Raw genomic sequence first — 24,780 nt, forward strand, 5'->3', positions numbered from 1 at the left:
CTCCAGACAAACTTGATTTGGTAGAAAATAGGCCCCTGATCTAAACAGCTCGGTGGACTTTATTTCTAAGAGCATCACATTACAACCAATCAAGAGCTCAATCCGCTCCAACTGCTTAACACACATGGGAAGTCGTGAACACTGAGAATATATTACTCGTAAAGTTGATTAAACTTTCCATTTCATTAACAGAACTACTTCCTTTAACTTTTATCCAAGAGCCGATGTGCTTCATGCACACATTATGTCTGGAGCAGCTCAGATACGTTCTTCTGAATTTTACTTCAGATGAATTTGGCTTGTATAGAACACAGTCTATATTTGAGGATGCTCCATGAAGTCTATTGTTTGTGTCTTTATATTCAGGCTGATATGATCATAACTAAGAGAAATAATTACTAATAATTAAGAAAGAAAAGGGGCTGGAAGAAAATGAAATGTCCCGTTAAGATGACACATTTAAGAGTACAAGAGGAGGAAGAAGAGGGCAGGAAACTCGTCACCAGGAAGCTCCCAGAGGACCAAAACCTACCGGACTACTGTTCTGGAACCGAACTGATCACAAGTGAAGGGAGGAGGACGGAGGAAGCAGAAGATGATGGAAGAGCAGGTGGACTTTGTTCTGTCTGTTAACATCTGCTCCTGACTAAAAGCTACAGTCATCACCAGCTTCGACACAATCTGCTCGGTTTAAAAAATAAAAATCGAACACGCCCGGCCTGTTAATTTACACCGGTCTACCTGTTGTTGGCTGCAGAGAAGATGCACTCTCTTAACTGCATCCAAACTGCTTGGCTCGGCAGAATGGCGAAGCGGCGGTGTCAGCCAAATCAGTTTATACCCAGCAGGTGAATTAAAAATCGATCTTTATGGAGCCACACATTAGCCAACACTCACATTAGCATCCTTCACATAAAGATCTACTTTAGGAGAAGCGGGCGCGATGGCGAGCGGATGCGGTATATAACCCTCTGGTGAATTACCGTAAGTCTTTATAGAGTCCTGCATATTGGCCAACATTCACATTAGCATCTGCCTTCTATAAAGAAGACAGGAGGGAAGGAGATGTTGGAGAATCAAGAGATTTATGTACGGTGGGTGAATTAAAAGTCCATCTTTATAGGGTAACGTATTAGCCAACACTTACATTATCATCCTGAACATAAAAATATGAATTTACAAGGAGGAGAGGAGAAGTGAGGAGATTATAGGAGGACGCAGTTGCACTTTGAGGTGATGATAAAGTTAAAATCTGATATTTATAGAGACACGGATAAGAGCTAATATTCACATTTTTTATGTAAAGGGAACATTGAGTTTAAGGTAATATTTTAAATGAAAGAAAGAAGAGACAGGAGTGCAGAGGAGGGAGGAGAACAGAAAGATGAAGAAGAAGAAAAGAGGACGGAGAGGCAAAAGATCAAAGACGAGGAGGGAGGAAAGTAAAATGTCACAGGAGCCTGTTTGTGTTTGACAGAAGAGCAACGATGCTAACTTAAGAGAGAAAGATTAGCAGGGAGGAAGAGAAAGAGGATCATTTGAAATCCTCACACACACACACACACACACACACACACACACACGTTGGAGGAGTGAGGGAACAGCTGGTCCACTGAGTGTCGTTTATGAAAAAGAGGTGGGTATAGAGAGACATTATCCAGATGAAAACAGGGTGATGAATCGTCCGAAAGCCTTGAAAAGTAAAGGAGTGAGTCAAGGAAAGATGGAGGGAAGGGAGCAATAGAAAGGGAGGAGAGGAGGTAGATATAGGGGGGTGGGGGGGGTGGGGGGGGGTGCATGATGAAATCAATCATTATCAAGGCTGTGTCCTCGCTGCGCCTTCGGCAAAACGGAGGGTTGATTTTTAGTTTGCCTCCTCCATCTACTCTTCACACCGCTCTCACAAATGTGCCATGCTAGAGGAGGCACGCGGATAACACCACCAGTTGGGTTCCCCGGAGCCGCCGCAGCTCCGGTTAACGGGTGAAATGGCCTGAATCCTATTTTGAGCGACGGCCGCCTGGCAGCCGGCTGCAGCCTCCACCACGACAGCTGTACAACAATGAGGGGCCGGTGGAGGAAGTGGGAGCAAAAAGACCACTGTGTGAGATTTCCACATCGTGGAGGAGTCACGGCAACAGTAGCTTCCTTTATGTCCGAACTAGTGTTATCCTCAGGATACGACTTTCAGCAAAAGCTAGATCTCTTACTACATGTTGTTAAATATTTTAAATTATATTATTCACTGACTAATTATTTGTGAATTGCTTAACTTGGCAAAGTAGCCGATAAAAATAACGATAAACCCCGTGTTACAACGTTAACCAAATATTACAACGGTAACCAAATGTTACAACTTTAACTACATATTACAACGTTAACCAAATGTTACAACGTTAACTAAATTTTACAACGTTAACCAAATATTACAACGGTAACCAAATGTTACAACGTTAACCAAATGTTACAACGTTAACTAAATGTTACAACGGTAACTAAATGTTACAACGGTGACCACGTATTCCATCATTAACTACAAGTTATAGCGTTAACCAAATGTTACAACGTTTACTAAATGTTATGTTAACCAAACGTTACGTTAACTACATGTTATAACGTTTACCAAATATTATGTTAACCAAATGTTACAACGTTTACTAAATGTTACAACGTTAACTAAATATTACAACGTTAACTAAATATTACAACGTTAACCAAATATTACAACGTTAACCAAATGTTACGTTTACAAAATGTTACAACGTTAACTAAATGTTACAACGTTAACAAAATGTTACAACGTTAACTAAATGTTACGTTAACTAAATGTTACAACGTTAACTAAATATTACAACGTTAACTAAATATTACAACGTTAACCAAATATTACGTTAACCAAATGTTACGTTTACAAAATGTTACAACGTTAACTAAATGTTACGTTAACTAAATGTTACGTTAACTAAATATTACAACATTAACTAAATGTTATAACGTTTACTAAATGTTACAACTTTAACTAAATGTTACAATGTTAACCACGTATTACGTTAACTACATGTTACAACGTTAACTAAATATTACAACATTAACTAAATGTTACAACATTTACTAAATGTTACAACGGTAACTAAATGTTATAACGTTAACCACGTATTACGTTAACTACATGTTACAACGTTAGCAGCATTCAGTTCTTCTGCTCCACATATCTGGAACAAAGTCCCAGAAAGCTGCAGGTCTGCTGAGACCCTCAGCTCCTTTAAATCAAGACTGAAGACTTTTCTGTTTGCTGCCTTTACTTGAACCACATTCAAGGATATTAATCAATTTCTGCATTTCTGCATTTTACTACTGTATTGTATTTCTTACACTGCTTTTTAGTGTTTTAATGACTGTTTTTAATGTTTTAATCAATGTTCTTAATTGTTTTTAAATCTCCTTTCCTTTTGCATTATGTTTTGATGATTTTAATGGTTTTATGTGAAGCACTTTGAATTGCGTTGTTGTTGAAATGTGCTATATAAATAAACTTGCCTTATTCACGTATTATAAGGTTAACTACATGTTACAACGTTAACCATGTCTTACATTGTTAAACACTACCCCGTCACAACCATGTTAAACAACGTTAACCACGTATTACAACATTAACTAAATGTTTCCACGTAATGCAACAATGTTACAATGTTAACCAAATGCTACATTAACCCCATGTTACGCTTCTTCCCCGTCGGCCACATGTGATGAGTAAGGGTGAGGTGAAGTTGGATTATCAGGCCTGCTGTTGAGGCCTGAGCAGAGCTGTAGACACTAACATGCCCAGAGAGGTGAACACAGAAGGTGTGGAGACAAACACACACACACACACACACACACACACACACACACACACACACACACACACACACACACACACACACACACACACACACACACATCAATGCCAACACTGCCAGTAGCCAGCAGGCTTTTGAACATCTGTCATACCTGCCTGCTCCAATCCCATCACACACACACACACACACACACACACATACACACACACCTATATACACACACAAACAACACACACAGCACCCGTGACTGGTTGTGACAGCCCAACGCTGTGTGGCTAGCCAGAAACACATGTTCCAATCTACTACACTTTACACACAAACCAACACAAACAAACAAACAAACACACACACACACACACACACACACACACACACACACACACACACACACACACACACACACACAGTGACCACCACCTATGTCCCACTTCACATCAGTTATCTCCGTCTTTGTCCCTCTTCCATCACACCTTTGTCTTCCTCCTCCTCTCTGCATCCATCCATCCATCTCTTTATGCTTGTTGTGTATGTATGTGTGTGTGTGTGTGTGTGTGTGTGTGTGTGTGTGTGTGTGTGTGTGTGTGTGTATGTGTTGCTCTTCCTGTTCATTATTGATAGGTGGTGTTTAGGTTGAGAGTAAAAGGTGACGGAGTAATAAGGAGGAGAGTGAGAGGTGATGATATATTTCACCATTTACTTCTGATTGTGTAACATTTGCTAAAAGTAAAATGCCCCGTTTTGGGGCATTGCTGAGCTTTTTAGTAAAGCTGGAGAAGGGAAGGGTTTGTTGACAGTCGGATAAATATTACATGGTGTCTGAAGAATGAGATGGAAATAGAGTGGAAGAGAGAAAATGAGAGGGAGGGAAGAGATGAGGGAGAGAGAGAGAGAGAGAGAGAGAGAGAGAGAGAGAGAGAGAGTCTCTCCTCACATCATTTTCACCTGCTGATTACCACACAGGAGATGGACGCCACACACACACACACACACACACACACACACACACACACACACACACACACACACACACACACACACAATAAATCAAACCTGCCAGCTTCATCCTCCAAAGTTTTAACAGAACTTTTTTGAAACATGAACAACAAACACAGAACCCCACACTGGCAGAAGATGAAGGCATTGAAGAACAGACCCAAGACAGCAGGGAAGCTTAGATTAGATGTAGATTGATCAGAATCTCCTTCACACCTTCACCAAACTCTCCTCTCTCCTCTCCTCTCTATCCTCTCTCCATCTACACAGCTAAGAAATCAACTGACAAAAGACTTTGTCTCTTTTCTTCACTTCACAAAAAGCTCCAGAGAAAAACAGCTGTGTGAGAATGAAAGAAGAAAAAAAAAGATAGAGATGTGGAGAGATGGAAAGGAGAGTAAAAGAGATGTAGATGGAGGGAAAGAGGAGGAGTCAGAGCTTTGGGAGAAGAGAAAGTGAATGAATGAAAGAAGAGGACGAGATATCACGAGAAAAAGAAGAAGAGAGGCAAAAGAGAAACAAGGACATAACAGAGCTGAGAAAAGAGAAAAGGAAGAGAGCCAAGGAGCAAAAGGGTGAGGAGAGGGAGAGAGAAAGTTAGAGAGACAGAGAGAGAGAGAGGAAAAGGAAAATGAAGGACAGGAAAGAGGAAACCAGACTGAACAGAGAGAAGAGGCAGTGGTGATGGGGGCCTCCTGCTGGGTTAACTAGACCACACACACACACACACACACACACACACACACACACACACACACACACACACACACACACACACACACACACACCAGAGATCTGATGGGCTGTCAAGTTGTCAAATGAACTGCCACTCGTTGTGTCCTTACACCCCCGCTGGGATCCTCGTTATCGGCCATGATTGCCCCCACCTAACCTCCTTCATCATCTCCTCCTCTTCCACATAACCTCCTTCTTCTCCCCCTCCTCCTCCTCCTCTGCTCCTTCAACCCCCACACTTCACCTTCCCTTTATCCCCGGGCGCCTTCCTAACGTCCCAATTATCTTCATCTTTGATTTGTGCTCGTGTTCCTGAGAAGTCACTTTTCTTCCTTTTTCTTTCTTCTTCTGTTCACTTGTTCTTTTGCTCACGTGTCTTCTAGACTTTCTAGACCCAGACCGAGCTTTAACCATTCTAGAACCTTAACCATTCTAGATCCTTAACCAATCTAGAACCTTAACCATTCCGGCAACGTAACCATTCTAGAACCTTAACCATTCTAGATCCTTAACCAATCTAGAACCTTAACCATTCTAGAGCCTTAACCAATCTAGAACCTTAACCATTCTAGATCCTTAACCAATCTAGAACCTTAACCATTATAGATCCCTAACCAATCTAGAACCTTAACCATTATAGATCCCTAACCAATCTAGAACCTTAACCATTCTAGAACCTTAACCATTCTAGATCCCTAACCAATCTACAACCTTAACTCATCTAGAACCCTAACCATTCTACAACCCGTTTACATTCCATTTGATAAGTGAGTTAAGTGTTCAGTTCATACTTTGAGTATAAAACATGAAGACACAGCTGCTTAATGTCGGCATAGCAGGACTATTCCAGACCATAATGAACTGATCCTCAACAACAGAACCCAGACCAGCAAGAACTACATCGAATCAAAAACACAGTAAATAACGGAAAGAACAGAACAAACCTGAGATACATTTGAAACCTCTAAGAAAGACAGAAGGGGAAAGATAACAGAGGCGTCACTCACCTGCACATTTGGTCCTGGTGACCAGCGGCGGACCCGGCGGTCCTGTTCCTCCCTCCCCAGGTCTGGACAGAAGGACCTTGATCTCGTACTCCACATCAGGGTCCAGATGCCACAGTTTATAGGTGGGGGAGTCCACCACGTGGGTCTCCGCCCAGTTACCCGACGTGGTTCGGTACTCCACCTCCTTCAGGATGATGGGCCCGTCTCCGATGATGCTGTTGGCGTTGGGCTTGATCCAAAGGTAAGTGGCGCCGACGGCTAGAAGCTCAGGAGGGGCGATGGGGGTCGGCGGAGCTGTGAGACGGGAACAAGAGGGGGGTTAGTCCACAACGAAACAAACTTCCTAAATGTATGAAGACACAGAAAGCCGCATAAAACATCATCACAGCTCATTTCCAATATTTCATAATGACCCCAGTAGTCTGTAAAGCAATGTGCATCTAGTTCTTTAAATATGTGTGCGTCGCATATAGAGAACCATCTTAATATCTTTACATTTAAAAAGGTATTTGACGGAGCACACCTCCTCATTTAAATGCTACCGTTCCCATAAATTAATGACTTTAATATAGTCGGAGGAAAGTGATGCTCAGAAGGAAATGACGGTTTCAGGATAAGCTTCTCCCTGCATACAGAAAACAGCTGGGAGTGAAAGCGTCTGTTTCAGATTGAAGTCTGGACTCTCTGAGTATTAATCTTTGATTTTTTTTTTTCTCTGCCAGGTGCTTTTACAGTTGACAGCTACGATGTGCGAGTTAAGAATAATCTCCCTCTGCTGCCGTCTAAAAGTCCTGATTTGAAGGCCCCGTTAGAACATGTGTGGAGTCTGTAGAGAATCAAACCTCATTAATAGATTAGATATTAGACATTAATAAACAGACTGAACATACAGCAGCCTGTTAACTTTGACATCTGCTGCTACAGAAACGCTTCATTCACATCATGTAAATATATATATATATATTTATATATATATATATATATATATATATATATATTTATATATATATATATATATATATATATATATATATATATATATATATTCAACCACTTGTCCTTATGTCACTCTGCAGTAACAAAGAGAGCATTCAATCACTCCTTTCCTCTGTCTGTTTCCTCCCTCACTTCCTCCCTCAGCTCAGTCACAGCGAAAAGACAGAGGCCACCCAGAGACACACAAGCTAGCAGCCACCACGACATGGAGGGAGCACACACACACACACACACACACACACACACACACACACACACACACACACACACACACACACACACACACATTGGTTGAATAGACACACACACACACACACACACACACACACACACACACACACACACACACACACATTGGTTGAATAGACACACACACACAAAACCTATTTTATGTGTGTGAACACACCCACACAAAGTGCCTTCATGTACACATCAAAGAGATCCATGCACTTACACACATACACACATTTGAAACTGGAGGCTAACACACACACACACACACACACACACACACACACACACACACACACACACACACACACACTACAATAAACACAAACACACATTCACTCTTCCTCACACTCTTCCTCTTACTCTTCCTCACCCTCTTCCTCTCACTCTTCCTCTCACTCTTCCTCTCACTCTTCCTCTCACTCTTCCTCACACTCTTCCTCACCATCTTCCTCTCCCTCTTCCTCTCACTCTTCCTCACACTCTTCCTCTCACTCTTCCTCACCCTCTTCCTCTTCCTCACACTCTTCCTCACCCTCTTCCTCTCACTCTTCCTCACCCTCTTCCTCTCACTCTTCCTCACACTCTTCCTCTCACTCTTCCTCTCACTCTTCCTCACCCTCTTCCTCTCACTCTTCCTCACACTCTTCCTCTCACTCTTCCTCTCACTCTTCCTCACCCTCTTCCTCTCACTCTTCCTCACCCTCTTCCTCTCACTCTTCCTCACACTCTTCCTCACACTCTTCCTCTCACTTTTCCTCACACTCTTCTTCACACTCTTCCTCTCACTCTTCCTCACACTCTTCCTCTCACTCTTCCTCACAGTCTTCCTCACACTCTTCTTCACACTCTTCCTCTCACTCTTCCTCACACTCTTCCTCTCACTCTTCTATTATTCTGTTCTAATGTCACTTAAACAGAATACATTCTGATTCATCAACTTGTTTTTGTCTGAAACTTGTCTAAAGATGGAAACACACACGTTTCTTTTCCTCTTCACACACTCGTTCATTAATGTTGTTGTTTTATCAGTAAATGCTCTCACACTCACACACACACACACACACACACACACACACACACACACACACACACACACACACACAGCTCATCAGGTGTATTAATAACCACCTCATGCCGCGTTTGAGTGCAACAAATTCATATTTATTTACTTTTATTGCAAATTGCCGTACATCTGTTTTGCTAAAATAAATCAGGTCCCAAAGTTCATCATTGAGTATTTGTAGTTTAATACATCCAGTATTCAAAGTGTTGTCATGAAGTCAACCAATGGGCTGCGGAACCGAGTCCGTCTGTGAAAAAGCACCATAATTATGTAAATGACGGCGCTGTTTTGAAAGAGAATGTGTCACTTCTAACCTTTACTTTTAGTGAAAACACTGCAAAGTTACTAAATCATCTTCCTGCTAACAATCAACAGAAGCTCCCGATAATGGAGCTGAACTCTTCATGAACACAATATATTATTATCGCTCATTATGACCACGGAGAGACGACGAAAGTTGTGCTTTTGAATAATTCCATGATGGTTGTTGATCCATAAACTGTTTGAGTTCAACAAGCAGCCCAAAGACGAGTTTGAAAAATCAAAAACACGTTTTAATGAAGCTGTAGAGTCAGAGTCCTCCTCAACACTATATTACTCCCTAACTCCCTTCCTCCCTTCCTTCCTCTTACTCTTCAGTGCTCTTTACTCTGAACTGCTTCTGACTTTTATAAGAACACATTCCTCCAAGTCCTGAGGATTGACTGTGTGTGTGTGTGTGTGTGTGTGTGTGTGTGTGTGTGTGTGTGTGTGTGTGTGTGTGCATACACCTGGGAGTAACACACTCCCTCAAGCCCATTACTTGTTATAATGAATTCAGCACACACACACACACACACACACACACACACACACACACACACACACACACACACACACACACACACACACACTCAGTGCTGGTCACAAAGAATACTTTAGTCAAAAGCCTCACAGCTTCATGTATCATATGATTGGAGAGAGGGAAGAATTAAAAAGGAAAGAGGAAAAGAAAGCTGAGAGTGAAAGGGGGGGGGGGGGGGGGGTACTCGAGGGAGAGCAGAGGATCATGGGAAATGAGATGTGATTACACACTCTTCCAGACATGTGCTGCCTCTTTACACACAAACACAGTCCACAGCACAGGACCAGAAGAACAAAAGCACACAAACTAAACACACACTAAACACAGAAAACTAAGAAAGCACACACAGAAAACACACTAAACACACTAAACACACACACACACACACACACACTTAATCTGCAGTTGTACAAAGAAACTTCCCTTCGTCCTGACTCCCATGAGCCTTTGCTTCCTCAAAAACAACTCTTTGTCATTGTGAGGTTTCATTTGACAAAATGTGTCTCTGTTGTTAAACTAACTGATTCAAAAAAGATCAAGATTTAAAAGATGCAGCTACAAAGATACAGCCACAAAGATACAGCAGCAAAGATACAGCAGCAAAGATACAGCCACAAAGATACAGCTGCAAACATAGAGCTGCAAAGATACAGCTGCAAAGATACAGCCGCAAAGATACAGCTGCAAAGATACAGCCGCAAAGACACAGCCGCAAAGACACAGCCGCAAAGACACAGCCGCAAAGATACAGCCGCAAAGATACAGCCGCAAAGACACAGCCGCAAAGACACAGCCGCAAAGACACAGCCGCAAAGATACAGCCGCAAAGACACAGCCGCAAAGACACAGCCGCAAAGACACAGCCGCAAAGATACAGCCGCAAAGACACAGCCGCAAAGACACAGCCGCAAAGACACAGCCGCAAAGATACAGCCGCAAAGATACAGCTGCAACGCATCTTATAAAGAGCTTATGTCGTCCTCGCCTTCATGTCCCTGTCCGTCTGTCCGTCTGTCCATCTGAACACAGATGTTTAATTCAGCTGATGATGATTATTAAAACTGTCAAAAAGGAAAATATGAACCTCATGATTCACAGTAACCAAACGAAGAGTCCTTTGGTTTTAAGCTTATTTCCCTCAACGTGTGAGATTGTGTCTCTAAACCAATCAGCTCTGTCAAAGAGTCCCTGAAGGAGACGTTAGACTTGAGTGACAGGAGGAAAGACGTTTGTCTTCTTAGTGTCACACATATTCTCCTCTATAGTGTTTTAATGAGGAGAGAATTATCTCATTGAGATGTCGGGAACGTTCTGACGGGATTACAGCTGTCGGCTTCTCTTTCCAGCTGCTCTGGTTCCTTTCTTCTCTGTTTTCTGATTCCACGTCTTCCAACACGAAGCTTCTTCTTTGCTTCTTCTCACTAACCCTCCAGTCCTCCGCTCACCACACCTGTTCATACATTACTTATGTTGCTCCTCACAGATTCTGTGTGAAGTGTCCACTTTCTCTGACACCGACACCGACACACACACACACACACACACACACACACACACACACACAGACACACACAGGGTGATGCACATGAAAGAGCAATGGACGTGGAATACCAACGACATGACAAACTGGCCAGTGCAGACAGACACACACATCCCCTAAGGCGAGCCCTAAGGACCTGGTTCAAGAGCCAGGTCGGGTGTACACACACACACACACACACACACACGCACACACACACACACACACACACACACACACACACACACACACACACACACACACACTGGCCCATGGAGGCAGATGAACGTCTCAAATAAAATCCTCGTAAAAAATACATGAAAGTATCATAAATCTATCTTTTATTGATTTGTCTCCTCTTGTGTGCATTTCATATTTGTTGTCATCTATCTTTTTCCTTCATTAGTGAAGCAGAGTGTGTCTCAGCCAATCACCTTCACTTCAACCCACTGGGACCGGCATGAGCCACGTTTTACTTTGAAGGAATGTCAGACCGAGTTACAGGAGTGAAACTGGTGGTAGTCTTTTCTTTGTTAAGTTTGAGTTCTGTTTCCCTGAAAGAATAATACAGTTCATTGATTTCTAAAGGACCTTTACTGACCTAAGAAGCAGATGAAACCAGAAATAACATTTATTATGGTTTCATATCTGAGACAGACCTTTACTTTCATATTTCACTAAAAGGCTGTTCAACACTTCCTCCTTTTTTCCCCCTCTTTTCTTCACAAATTCAGAATATGAATGTTTTCCACAACAGTAATTCTCCCAGAACGATGACAGAGTACATCACACTCCTACACGTCACAGAAACAGTGACATGACCAGGACCTCAACAGCTGGTGGCTCCAGATGGAAACAGGAAGGACAGAACGTTCAGCTTCAGGCAGCAAACCACTCCGTTAGGAGTTGGAGAGATCTGGACTACAGTTCTGGTCTACAGTTCTGGTCTGGTTCTGGTCTACAGTTCTGGTCTGGAGATCTGGTCTGGTTCTAGTCTACAGTTCTAGTCTAGAGGTCTGGTCTGGAGTTTTGGTCTGGAGTTCTGGTCTGGAGTTCTGGTCTAGAGTTCTGGTCTGGAGTTCTGGTCTACAGTTCTGGTCTACAGTTCTGGTCTGGAGTTCTGGTCTGGAGTTCTGATCTACAATTCTGGTCTGGAGTTCTGTCTACAGTTCTGGTCTGGAGTTCTGGTCTACAGTTCTGGTCTACACTTCTTTTCTGGAGTTCTGGTCTTCAGTTCTGGTCTGGAGATCTGGTCCACAGTTCTGGTCTAGAGTCCTGGTCTGGACTGTTGAGGAGTCATATGGATGCGTTTATTGGAGGGATTGACTTCCTGTTTCATCGTTGGAGTCGACATGTGAACTCGTCGTAATGCTTCGTGTTAATAATTCCATAAGTTTCTCTTCTTCACAGATGTTCTGCTCTCACTAACTTACTATTTATAGTTCAGAGTACCAGAGAATCTCACAGTACTTCAAGACACACACACACACACACACACACACACACACACACACATACACACACACACAAACAATGTGGTGGCACTTCTGGGTCTAATTCTTGGACTACAATCAGCTTTATGACCAAACAGAGAGACTTCACAAGATCCAGCAGTATTCAAGAGGAACTGTGTCACACACACACACACACACACACACACACACACACACACACACACACACACACACTAACACACATATATACTGCATGGTGTCCACAGCAGACTGGCTGACAGTGGCTCTCCTGGATCTCTGCTACGCCCCACTGAGTCTTATCTCTGACAGACAGAACACACACACACACACACACACACACACACACACACACACACACACACACACACACACACACACACACTAAAGCACAGCAGGGGCAATGGTTGAGACCTTGTTGTCCTGCGGCTTCTACTGCATCTGTTCTACAAGAAGCATACAAATGAGAACATCTGTGTGTGTGTGTGTGTGTGTGTGTGTGTGTGTGTGTGTGTGTGTGTGTGTGTGTGTTATTACAAATGTCACTGGTTCATTTTCTGACTCAGCCTCTTTTCACAGTAACTTTTTAAACTCCTCTTTTCGTTCTCTCCGTCCTCCACAAACATAAATCTGAATCGTCTCTCTCCCCAATTATTCCAGTGAAGTGATGTTTCCTCTTTAAGGTGAGGAGGGAGGGAGGGAGTGAAGGAGGGAGTGAAGGAGGGAGGGCGTGTGCCGCTGTTGCTGTGTGTTTTCCTGATACAGTATTAAATGAGGGGAGGTGAGAAGCGAGGAGGAGGTGTGAACACGAGGATGTGAGGAAACGTGTGAGCGGAGGTGTGAAGTCTCTCTGGATGGAACGTGACTTTTCTCACGTCAACGTTCAGTAAACTGATTTCATTCTTCTTTGTTTTTTGTTTTGTTCGTGCAGAACTCAAAGATATAATTTAAAACAACGAAAACGCTCGAGTTGAGATAATCTTTCATCATGGCTTTTATTTGTGTTTGTCTGAAATGTCACTTTTACTCCGATAAGTCGTCTGTTGATCAGCAATATGACAGAAACGCTACCGAGGTCCCATCAGGAGCCACTTTACCTCTTATTATATGACTTTATTAAGTTTCTCTTCAGGGTTTATTATGAAGGACTGAACATCTAAAAACACCGTTTCATGATCATAGCGTTCCGACTTCTTAGTTGTGCTCGGATATCTTTAATTTGCTGTTATGAAATACTGTCAAAGCTGCTGTATTTTCTAATTCTTTGAGTTTGTTGTTTCAATTGTAATAATATGAATGATTTAAATAGAACGGGCCAAAGGATTAGTTTGTGTATAGAGTAAGATTAAATATAATGTTGTGGCTTAAAGCTAAGAATTATAGTATAAAAACATTCGTTCCTTTTCAACATGTTGATGATCTTTAAGAACTCTGAAGGTTTGATTCATAATATTTATATTCGACTCTCTTTTTTCCATTTAGTGAGCAACAGAGACAAAATCTGTTCAGCTGGCCAACAGTGTCACAGATTAGCATGCATGAGCCCATGAGCGACACACACACACACACACACACACACACACACACACACACACACACACACACACACACACACACACACACACACACACACACACACACACATTCCTCTGGTCACACCTGGCTGAACAACACACTAATTAACCCGGTTTCACTTAGCAGCCCGCGAGAACACACAAATACACACACCCATTCATTTGGACACACAATCGCCTCACACATGAAAACACAAGTAAGAAGGCACTCTCACACACACACACACACACACACACACACACACACACACAGACAAATTAAGCTTTACACAGATGATCCCACCACACATGAATGAATAGAAAGCTCAGAAATACATCCATTCAAATCAAGGACAATAACACACATACACACATTTAAAACACACACACACACTGCACACACACACACACACACACACACACACACACACACACACACACAGAGGGCTTCAGGGAGGTGTGTTAGGGTCACTCCCCTGACACAACGCATGGCTGACAGCACCTGAGCTCTCACACAGATAGAGGAGAAGGTGAGAGGATACAGATAATACATATAGTGTAAAATACATGAACAACATCATGGACCAGTGACAAAGGTCTTCACAAGAGAAGATACAGCAGAACTACTCACACTAACACAGAACCAGCTCTGAGATGGTCTCTAGGAGGTACCAGAGACCTCTGAGAGAGTCCTATGAACCAGCTCTGAGATGGTCTCTAGGAGGTACCAGGGACCTCTGAGTGAGTCCTATGAACCAGCTCTGAGATGGTCTCTAGGAGGTACCAGAGACCTGTGAGGCAGTCCTATGAACCAGCTCTGAGATGGTCTTTAGGAGATACCAGAGACCTCTGAGAGAGTCCTATGAACCAGCTCTGAGATGGTCTCTAGGAGGTACTATGGATCACTTCAACATCTGGTGTGTTGGCATGCAGATGTGAGGAAGTAGCAGGATGACTATCAAATCAAAGGTTTGACACATATTGATACAATTATTTTACAATAAAACAATATTATAATAATAATAATAATAATAATAACACAATACAATGCTTGCACATTCTCACTGAGGGTTGAAAATGTTGTGATATGTCCTTTACTATGAGGTCCACACACACACACACACACACACACACACACACACACACACACACACACACACACACACACACACATTTGGACATTCTCAGGAGTGCAGTGTGTGTTCTGCTAACAGATGGTAACGACAGTTTCAGTCCCTGGACTATCATCTAATCAAAACAGCACACACACACACACACTTACACACACACACACACACACACACACACACACACAGTCTCCCTCAAGATTAAAACATCCTTCACACCAAATAAGGTTAACAGCATAATTCATACCAAATATGCATTAAGAACATAATTCTGGCCGGAGTGCCCTATTCATCTAAATGTGTTTCAGAAAAGTAATTTAAATTCCATTAACAACAAACGGCTCAGTCCTCACTGCACCAGATAAAGATGTATTAATGAGATATGTTAATGTTTAATAGAAAATGAATACGGTGTTTTGTATCTCAGACATGCAATTCAAACCTCACTGTAAGCTTTTATTGTTATATGAACAATATGAAGAAGGGTCACAAAGTGGTCATGTTAGACTTTCTGCCTCTGATCACTTCCCAAAGGGATCAATAAAGGTGTTTGGAGGTTCAACACAGACTGTTGCTAAAAAGAGAATTTGTGGCAACGAAGCATGAAGTCAGCTCACATCTCAAGGACTCCTACAAAGACCTCCATGCTTTCTGCTGGGTTATCTTCTGTGTTAAAAGGACACAAGACGATAAAAAAACATCTGCTGTGTGAAAACATGCACGAATACAAAGACTGTAGCAGGAGGTGCTAACTGGCTAGCATAGCGAGGAGGTGATGTGTGTGTGTGTGTGCTGTAGTGTTTCGGTGATGTCATTCTGAGTGTTGACGGAGCAGCTACAATGTTAGCATAGCTTAGCGCCAATCGATCCAAACTCCATTAAAAAAACAACATTTTTAAGTTGTTTGCTCGTCATCTTGCTGGCAAACCTGACGAAGCTTAAAATCCAGACTTTGTACACATCAGTATCATCATGTAGTTCTTTCTGCACCTGTTTAATCCGTTCATTGCGATGAACACAGCTGAATCTGTTCATTTTGGGTTCATACCGCTTTAGTAAACCAGCCAACGTGTGACCTGCTGGATACAGTGAACGACATGAACTACGCAGCAGTGATAGTTATTACACCCATGGTCGCTTTGTTGGTGTCTAAGTAACATATGTTCTTCTCCAGAGAGTTGGTGGTAACTGAAAAGCATTAAAACGTTGTTTACTGAAGTTTAACTATTCCGGGGCTGTCGAACATTTGATGATTTGATCTATCGTTCCATTCTGGCTGCTATGGGTTTTTGCCATAAATCTACATATATTTATCTTATTTTTGTATAAATATGACCCTATTAATAAAATTGTTAATACAAGTTTTATATAAATAACTCATGTGCTTTCAATCAACAGCCTTAGTTTATGGAGGAATCAGCATGTAGTCCAAGTTCAGTCAAACATTAAAGGACCATCAGAGCAGCATCTTAGTGATAGCATCCACAAGAATAAAAAACAAGGAGTCTTTAGAACGTCTTTAGAACGTCTTTAGAAGGTATTTAGAATGTCTTTAGAAGGTCTTTAGAAGGTATTTAGAACGTCTTTAGAAGGTCTTTAGAAGATATTTAGAACGTCTTTAGAAGGTCTTTAAAACGTCTTTAGAAGGTATTTATAAGATCTTTAGAATGACTTTAGAAGGTCTTTAGAAGGTCTTTAAAACGTCTTTAGAACGTCTTTAGAACGACTTTAGAATGTCTTTAGAAGGTCTTTAGAACACATGGAAACTAAAACAGTGTACAGCCAAAGGGTTTAAGAGGTATAGGAGGAAAAAGATCCCCGTAGACCTGCTGAACTACTGCTGAACTCGCAGGAACCTCTAAAATATTCTTTGAGTTTAACAGAATGTTTTGATTTCTTTTAAATGAACAAATCGATCCCAAACGCTGAGAGAAAAAGACGAGAACATGACACAGAAAGAGAGAGAAAGGAGGCTCATTGGGAGTTCTAGTCACTGATCTGAAGTCTGTTCAGTATTCTGTCCTCAGCATTCTCACAGCACTAATGAGCAGCAGCCAACCACACACACACACACACACACACACACACACACACACACACACACACAAACACACACACACTTGTTTCTCACTTTCTCCCCATGAAAGAAGTTGTCCCACTTTACTGCATCAGCACTGATCAGATGTGTCAAGCGCCGCTCTTCTTTCACTCATTTAAATTCATCACAAGCACTCCGGCTCTCTGGCTGTGGTTCTCCTCCTCCTCCTCCTCCTCCTCCTCCTCCTCCTCCTCCTCCTCACTGAGGTGTGGAGGAACATGAAGACGATGAAGAGCAGAACAAACCTTTAACGATGAGGTCGGCGTAGTTGGACACCCCCGACCCTCCGTCTGACCGGATGACGCAGCGGTACCGGCTGGTGCTGCGCTGCGACGTGTCGCCGACGCTGACGGTGGCAGAGAAACGCCGGTGGTTCACCACCCGGGTCACCATCAGCGCCGTGTCTCTGCCGTTCCACTGCTGCATGATGGGAAAAAAAAGACCAGACCGTCAGGCATTAGTTATTTTCAGAGCTGCAGGTGCTTAAGGAACGTTCACAAAGACTTTAATGTTGGTCCACGGTGATCTGATCATTAGAGACAAAAGGTCTAGAGGATTTCAGGTTTTCATCAGTTCACACGTTTAAAATCACATCGCTGTCATGAGCCCACATCGACTGAACTAAACACACTGCTATGCATACGATCCCCACGTCTCCATATCCAATCTTCTTCTTCTTCTGTGGTATTTTCTACCAATTTAAAGGAACATGTTTCCCCCAACAGACCAGCAGACAGCAGGGTCACCGATCTTATTACTGAACGCTGCAGCTCTCTGTGCTCGGAGAACATGCTGCCAGAGCACATGTAAACTAGATTGAGTGTTTATGCCTGGATGCACACACACACGCACACACACACACACACGCACACACACACACACACACACACACACACACACACACACACACACACTCGTACAGAGATGGAGTCATCGGTGCAGATCAGAACAGGGGCTTTTAATCAGTTCTGAAATAGAGCGGGGAAGCTGGGGATGTTCGACACGGTGTGCTTTCATTTTTTATTTTCATTTTATTTGTCAAATAAAATGTTATAAAAAAATTATAAGTGCATTTGTTAAATGTAAAATCACGATTATTACTACTTCCCCTTACATTCCAGTCAGCTTTATATTCTTCATATTGTCAGCGTTATTGTCAGTAATCACAGTATTTTAAGAATATTTCCTCGTGTGCTGATAAGGAGAACTGACCTGCAGCCACAGTTTGTCGTGCTGAGACCACTTCCCTCCGGCGGTGCACTGAAACGTAGCGTTCTGACCCACGTTGACCTCCACGTTCTGCAGACGCAGGAAGTGAGGCGCTTTACCTGTGGCACAGAGAGCACTCGTTAACATTCACATGCAATGGTCTGTATATACAAATATAGCAGATTAAAATGTAGCTTTTATGTGAACCAATGTTGTCGGGACGATATCTGATTTAGAACTACGACCTTTAAATCTGCAGACTGCAGCTTTTCTTATGCTCTCATTGTGATTTATGTGCACGAAAACACAACTTTCTTTTCCGTGTGAAAAGGTCTTCAAGTTTCCTGAGCTAATATTCATCTTGTCTTCAAGCTCTGAAGGAGTCCATGTTGTCACTAAAGACATGGTGGACCCACGCTGACCCTCAAACCCTCAAACCCTCAAACCCACAACAGGGATCCAGTTCCTTCTGACAGACAGAAGTCTAACGGAGAAGGTGTCCATCTTTCCTCATGCTAACTCCCTCTGACGCTCACGGTCACGTCGTTACAAACCTCAGGAGCTTATAGATACATTCTTCTTCTTCCTCCTTGTCTCTAAACATGATCTCAGATTAGTGTTTTATACTCTGACTGTGAAGACCTCCACTCTCACTTTGAGTAATCTGATTACTGGCACAGATGAGCTGGTTGTTCAGTGTCAGCTGATCAGAGAACAGTAAAAACAAGAGAATAGACTGATGGAAATACAGAAACACGAAGAGAAGACAAGAGAAGAAGACGTTTACAAAGTGTTGAAGGAGACATGAGAAGAAGCAGATGGAGAATCTGAGACGTGTTTAAAGAAGTGAAGGAAGACTTGATGTTCTAATGAGGACAGACGGAGAGAATGTGAGCGGAGAGGTAAGTAGGACACACACACACATTCACACACACATTCACACACACACACACACACACTGGAGTGATGAAGACTCTTCTTCATCCTGGCTCTCTGCACTCTGTCTGCAGGCCTCACACAATCTGTCCTTCACACAGCCTGTGTGTGTGTGTGTGTGTGTGTGTGTGTGTGTGTGTGTGTGTGTGTGTGTGTGGACTTACGACACGGGTGAGCCAGAACTCGAATGTCGTCGACGGCGATGAAACCCGGATGACCTTGAACTGAAACGGCTTCGAATATTACCTTAGAGAGGAAGGAAGCAAGGAAGGGAGGAAGGAAGGAAGGAAGGGAGGAAGGAAGGAAGGGAGGGAGGAAGGAAGGAAGGAAGGGAGGAAGGAAGCAAGGGAGGGAGGTAGGAAGGAAGGTAGGGAGGGAGGAAGGAAGCAAGTGAGGGAGGGACACAGAAGAACAGAATCAGGTTGAGTCTCTCTGAAAGTAACATCACAACATGTTGACGCCCCTGTGAAGCTCGTAGGGAAACCCCAGAGGGATTCATCCAGTGACAGTCAGCAGCTCTCGCTCTCTTCATCCTTCTGTCTTCATCCTTATGCCAACCACATATGCTGCTCCTCCTCCTCCTCCCTCTCCTGTCCTCTCCTTCTACATCGTTTCCTCTCTTCTTCCTCTCTCCGTTCTTCTCATTTCCTTCTTTATAATTGTTGTTTTGTCTCTTTCCTCGTCTCCTCGTCTCCTCGGTCACATATCACTCTTTGGTTTCTGTTTTATTTTATACATTTTCTTTACACACACTCAGAGTGACAGGCAGTGAAGAGGCCATGCACTCCTGACCCTGACCCACCCACCCACACACACACACACACACACACACACACACACACACACACAGTGGATGCTCAACAGCAGAAGCTGGACTCAGTTTGAATATTAAAGCCTTCATGTTCGTAGACGCTACAGGAGAAGCTTGAGCTTCTCTCTCGATGTGTTTTCATTAGTAGAATATATGTGATCATATTTCATCACATGACTATAATCACATTACTCTGATAATCAGTTCACTGCATCTCATCTGTGAGCTTTCTGGCTGCTTCACTCACTGTCCTCCATGTTTGTTTTTATCTCACGTTTTGTCAGCAATTTGTCCAATGATTAAAAATCATGTTACAGTTCAGACTGTTGACAAAAACTCACATTGGAAATATGTGAAATGTGTTTTATCCTGTGAATAAAAATAAGTTGGTTTGTTTTAATTATTAGTGTAAATACTGAAAAAAAACATGGATTCATCTCATAACTATGATAAAATAATACGTGTTACAGTACAGTGTGTGTGTGTGTGTGTGTGTGTGTGTGTGTGTGTTACCTGGTAGGAGTTGGGCCAGAATGTAGAGATAGCCAGCTCGGCCTTCACCCAGCCTTCAGTAACCGTATCGGAGGCGTTCCAGACGGGGTTTCCCTGAGCGCCTCCGTTCACCTGCCGCCACACAGGAAGTATGAGAAAGATATGAATAACATCTGGAGAGAACTTTACTTTAATGTCTGATTAGTGGATTCATCGTCATTACTGATGATTTATACACCGTTCAGCAGCGTCTTTAGAACACACACACACACACACACACACACACACACACACACACACACCTTGATGTAGACGTTGAGGGTACCGGGGCTCGCTCCGTCCCGGCTGGACAGCGAGTACAGGAAGTCGATGCAGTGGGTGTCGTTCTCCTTCAGGGTCGGCATGTAGAGGTGAGCCTTCTGACCCGAGGCCCGGCCCGACGAGTTCACCACCATGAAGGACCCTACGGGGACAGAGACCGGAGTTAGACCAGGATCAGAATAAGACCAGTTCACCACCATGAAGGACCCTACGGGGACAGGGACCGGAGTTAGACCAGGATCAGAATAAGACCAGTTCACCACCATGAAGGACCCTACTGGGACAGGGACCGGAGTCAGACCAGGATCAGAATAAGACCAGTTCACCACCATGAAGGACCCTACGGGGACAGGGACCGGAGTTAGACCAGGATCAGAATAAGACCAGTTCACCACCATGAAGGACCCTACTGGGACAGGGACCGGAGTCAGACCAGGATCAGAATAAGACCAGTTCACCACCATGAAGGACCCTACGGGGACAGGGACCGGAGTCAGACCAGGATCAGAATAAGACCAGTTCACCACCATGAAGGACCCTACTGGGACAGGGACCGGAGATAGACCAGGATCAGAACAAGACGTGTTCACCACCATGAAGGACCCTATTGGGACAGGGACCGAAGTTTGACCAGGATCAGAATAAGACCAGTTCACCACCGTGAAGGACCCTACAGGGACAGGGACCGGAGTTCACCACTGGTCTGTGTATTGTAGACCACGCCCTCATTGCTCCTCGTTACTGAACTGTCCAATGTGTTTCAGGTGGACTTTGTTGGTAGAAGTTTTCTCTCCATCTTTGACATTTGTCGCCTCAGAAGAGCAGAAACAACTGAAGCAGTTTAATTTACAGGATTTGTATATCAGCGCCTCAGTGTATCAAACCCCCCCGAGGGTTCTGAACCGCGACAGAAAACACATCTTCTCCGTGGACTCGAGATCCAAGTGTGTTTTAGTCTAAGCTTTATGACTCAGGACGGAGCTTTAATGGGTCGACCGGCTCCATCCAGCCCACTGCCATCATCCAGGGAGAGATACTGAATCAAGCAGGTGTGACTGTGTGTGTGTGTGTGTGTGTGTGTGTGTGTGTGTGTGTGTGTGCGCTGTAGATTCTGTAAGTTTGAATAAAGCAAACACGAGTGAATCTATTTGTATCATTTGAACATGAAATGACTGATGCGTTTAACTGTTGGATGTCGTGACATTTTGATTTTAAAGGGCAGTGCAGTGACTTTTCAAGAGGAAACTTCTGTACTTGTGAGGACATGTGTTGACATTTATGTCTTTATCGTGACCTTAACCGGACCTTAATACTAACATGACAAAGAAGTGTGTAGTGTGTGTATAGTGTGTAGTGTGTGTATAGTGTGTAGTGTGTGTATAGTGTGTTTCTATATTAATGAAACAGATTATTTTGTACAGTTTAAAATGAGCTATAGAAAATAATCAGTTTCATTAATATAGAAACACACACTCTCTCACACACACACACACACACACACACACACACACACACACACACACACACACACACACACTGTCCAATGATAACTCATTTAAACAGAGTCCCTGTCTCTCTCATGTTGACACGTCTTCCCCTCTCTGGATCGTTTCGTTTAAAATTCTCCTTTTAAATAAAGTTGAGTTGAATAAAGATGATAAGTGTGAAGTTTGTTACCCAGAGACTCTTCTCACCATGACGACCGTCTCCAGGGCGATCAGACGTGTTACAACATACACACAAACAGAGACACATTCGCACATAAACACCAATGGCACGATGACAAACAGGTGCATTGAAGCGCACACACACACACACACACACACACACACACACACAACAAGAGAGGCATTTCCATATAATGAAATGTGGCTCACAGTGTCTCACTTGCGATAACAAGCTCTCATTTCACACGTTGTTTCCCAGCTGTGAGGTCAGAGAGGAGACATCTGTTGACGTGAGAAACCCTGATGAATCTGTCTTCCATGTCAACACACACACACAGACACACACACACACACACACACACATCAGAATAAGTGGGTCAACTCATTCCAGCGCACGCTGCCACACAAGACCAGCTGTTTTCACAAATACTGTTGAGAACGTTCTTTTATTTTACAAAGGCGTCTTTATGAAAAGGCAGCAGAAGCCTCTGCTGAAGTGCCTTTGAGCAACGCATTTAACCCCCAGCTGCTGAGGTGGAGCCGCACAGTGGTGTTGATCTCGTTCAGGGTTCAAACAGTGAGTCTGTCACTGACGTGAAAGCAGCTTCACGTCTACGAGTGTTACCACGCAGACAGTTTGGATTTTAAATGATTCATGTGAGGTTTCCAACAGAGTTCTTGGTCTATTATAAAAATAAAATTAGTTTTCATATACTTTGAATGTCTTCGTCATTATCTATAAGAGTTACTTGAGAATTGATTGTACGAATTCCAAGCAATACATTTTGTTTTCATTTCAATTTAGTGAAACACATTTTGCAACATTTCCAATTCATCTGAATGCAAAATATTAATTTGTTTCATCTGTAAATATAAAAAGATTGATTAATGTTCCTAAAAGAGAACAAAGCATGTTAGTATTGTTACTACTGTTACTGCTGTTACTGTTACTGTTACTATTGTGACCACTGTTACTACTGTTAATACTGTTACTATTGTTACTACTGTTAATACTGTTACAGCTGTTACTATTGTTACTACTGTTAATACTGTTACTATTGTTACTACTGTTAATACTGTTACAGCTGTTACTATTGTTACTACTGTTAATACTGTTACAGCTGTTACTATTGTTACCACTGTTACAGCTGTTACTGTTACTGTTACTATTGTGACCACTGTTACTACTGTTAATACTGTTACTATTGTTACTACTGTTAATACTGTTACAGCTGTTACTATTGTTACTACTGTTAATACTGTTACTATTGTTACTACTGTTAATACTGTTACAGCTGTTACTATTGTTACCACTGTTACAGCTGTTAATGTTACTGTTACTATTGTGACCACTGTTACTACTGTTAATACTGTTACTATTGTTACTACTGTTACTATTGTTACCACTGTTACAGCTGTTACTATTGTTACTACTGTTACTATTGTTACTACTGTTACTACTGTTAATACTGTTACTATTGTTACTACTGTTACTACTGTTAATACTGTTACTATTGTTACTATTGTTACTACTGTTACTACTGTTAATACTGTTACTAGTGTTACTATTGTTACTATTGTTACTACTGTTACTACTGTTACTATTGTTACTACTGTTAATACTGTTAATACTGTTACTATTGTTACTATTGTTACTATTGTTACTACTGTTACTACTGTTACAGCTCTTACTATTGTTATCACTGTTACTACTGTAAATACTATTACAGCTGTTACTATTGTTACTACTGTTAATACTGTGACCACACTGTTACTACTACTACAGAGTATTGAGGCTGTAGGCCGTATAAACTATTCATGAGAGACAGAAAAGAGAAAAGCTGGTTCACTGTTGGCTTTTCTC

General features: G+C 42.5%; 1 protein-coding gene across 12 annotated transcripts in view; it reads right to left on the bottom strand.

Moving 5' to 3' along the window:
- The window catches only part of ptprt (protein tyrosine phosphatase receptor type T), a 204,831-nt gene that overhangs the window by 133,676 nt on the left and 46,375 nt on the right, over positions 1-24,780 (bottom strand). For all 12 annotated transcript variants that reach the window (XM_068722019.1, XM_068722016.1, XM_068722018.1 and 9 more), the window contains exons 3-8: positions 21,231-21,391; positions 20,950-21,060; positions 19,790-19,871; positions 18,693-18,808; positions 17,726-17,900; positions 6,575-6,868 (exon numbers count right to left, since the gene is read on the bottom strand). In XM_068722019.1, the coding sequence (XP_068578120.1) occupies positions 6,575-6,868; positions 17,726-17,900; positions 18,693-18,808; positions 19,790-19,871; positions 20,950-21,060; positions 21,231-21,391 (939 nt within the window). The remainder of the gene's footprint in view (positions 1-6,574; positions 6,869-17,725; positions 17,901-18,692; positions 18,809-19,789; positions 19,872-20,949; positions 21,061-21,230; positions 21,392-24,780) is intronic.

This window comes from Cebidichthys violaceus, unplaced genomic scaffold, assembly GCF_023349555.1.
Source record: "Cebidichthys violaceus isolate CVI_PGR_0920_01 unplaced genomic scaffold, fCebVio1.0.p SCAF_29, whole genome shotgun sequence".
Taxonomy (NCBI): Eukaryota; Metazoa; Chordata; class Actinopteri; order Perciformes; family Stichaeidae; genus Cebidichthys; species Cebidichthys violaceus.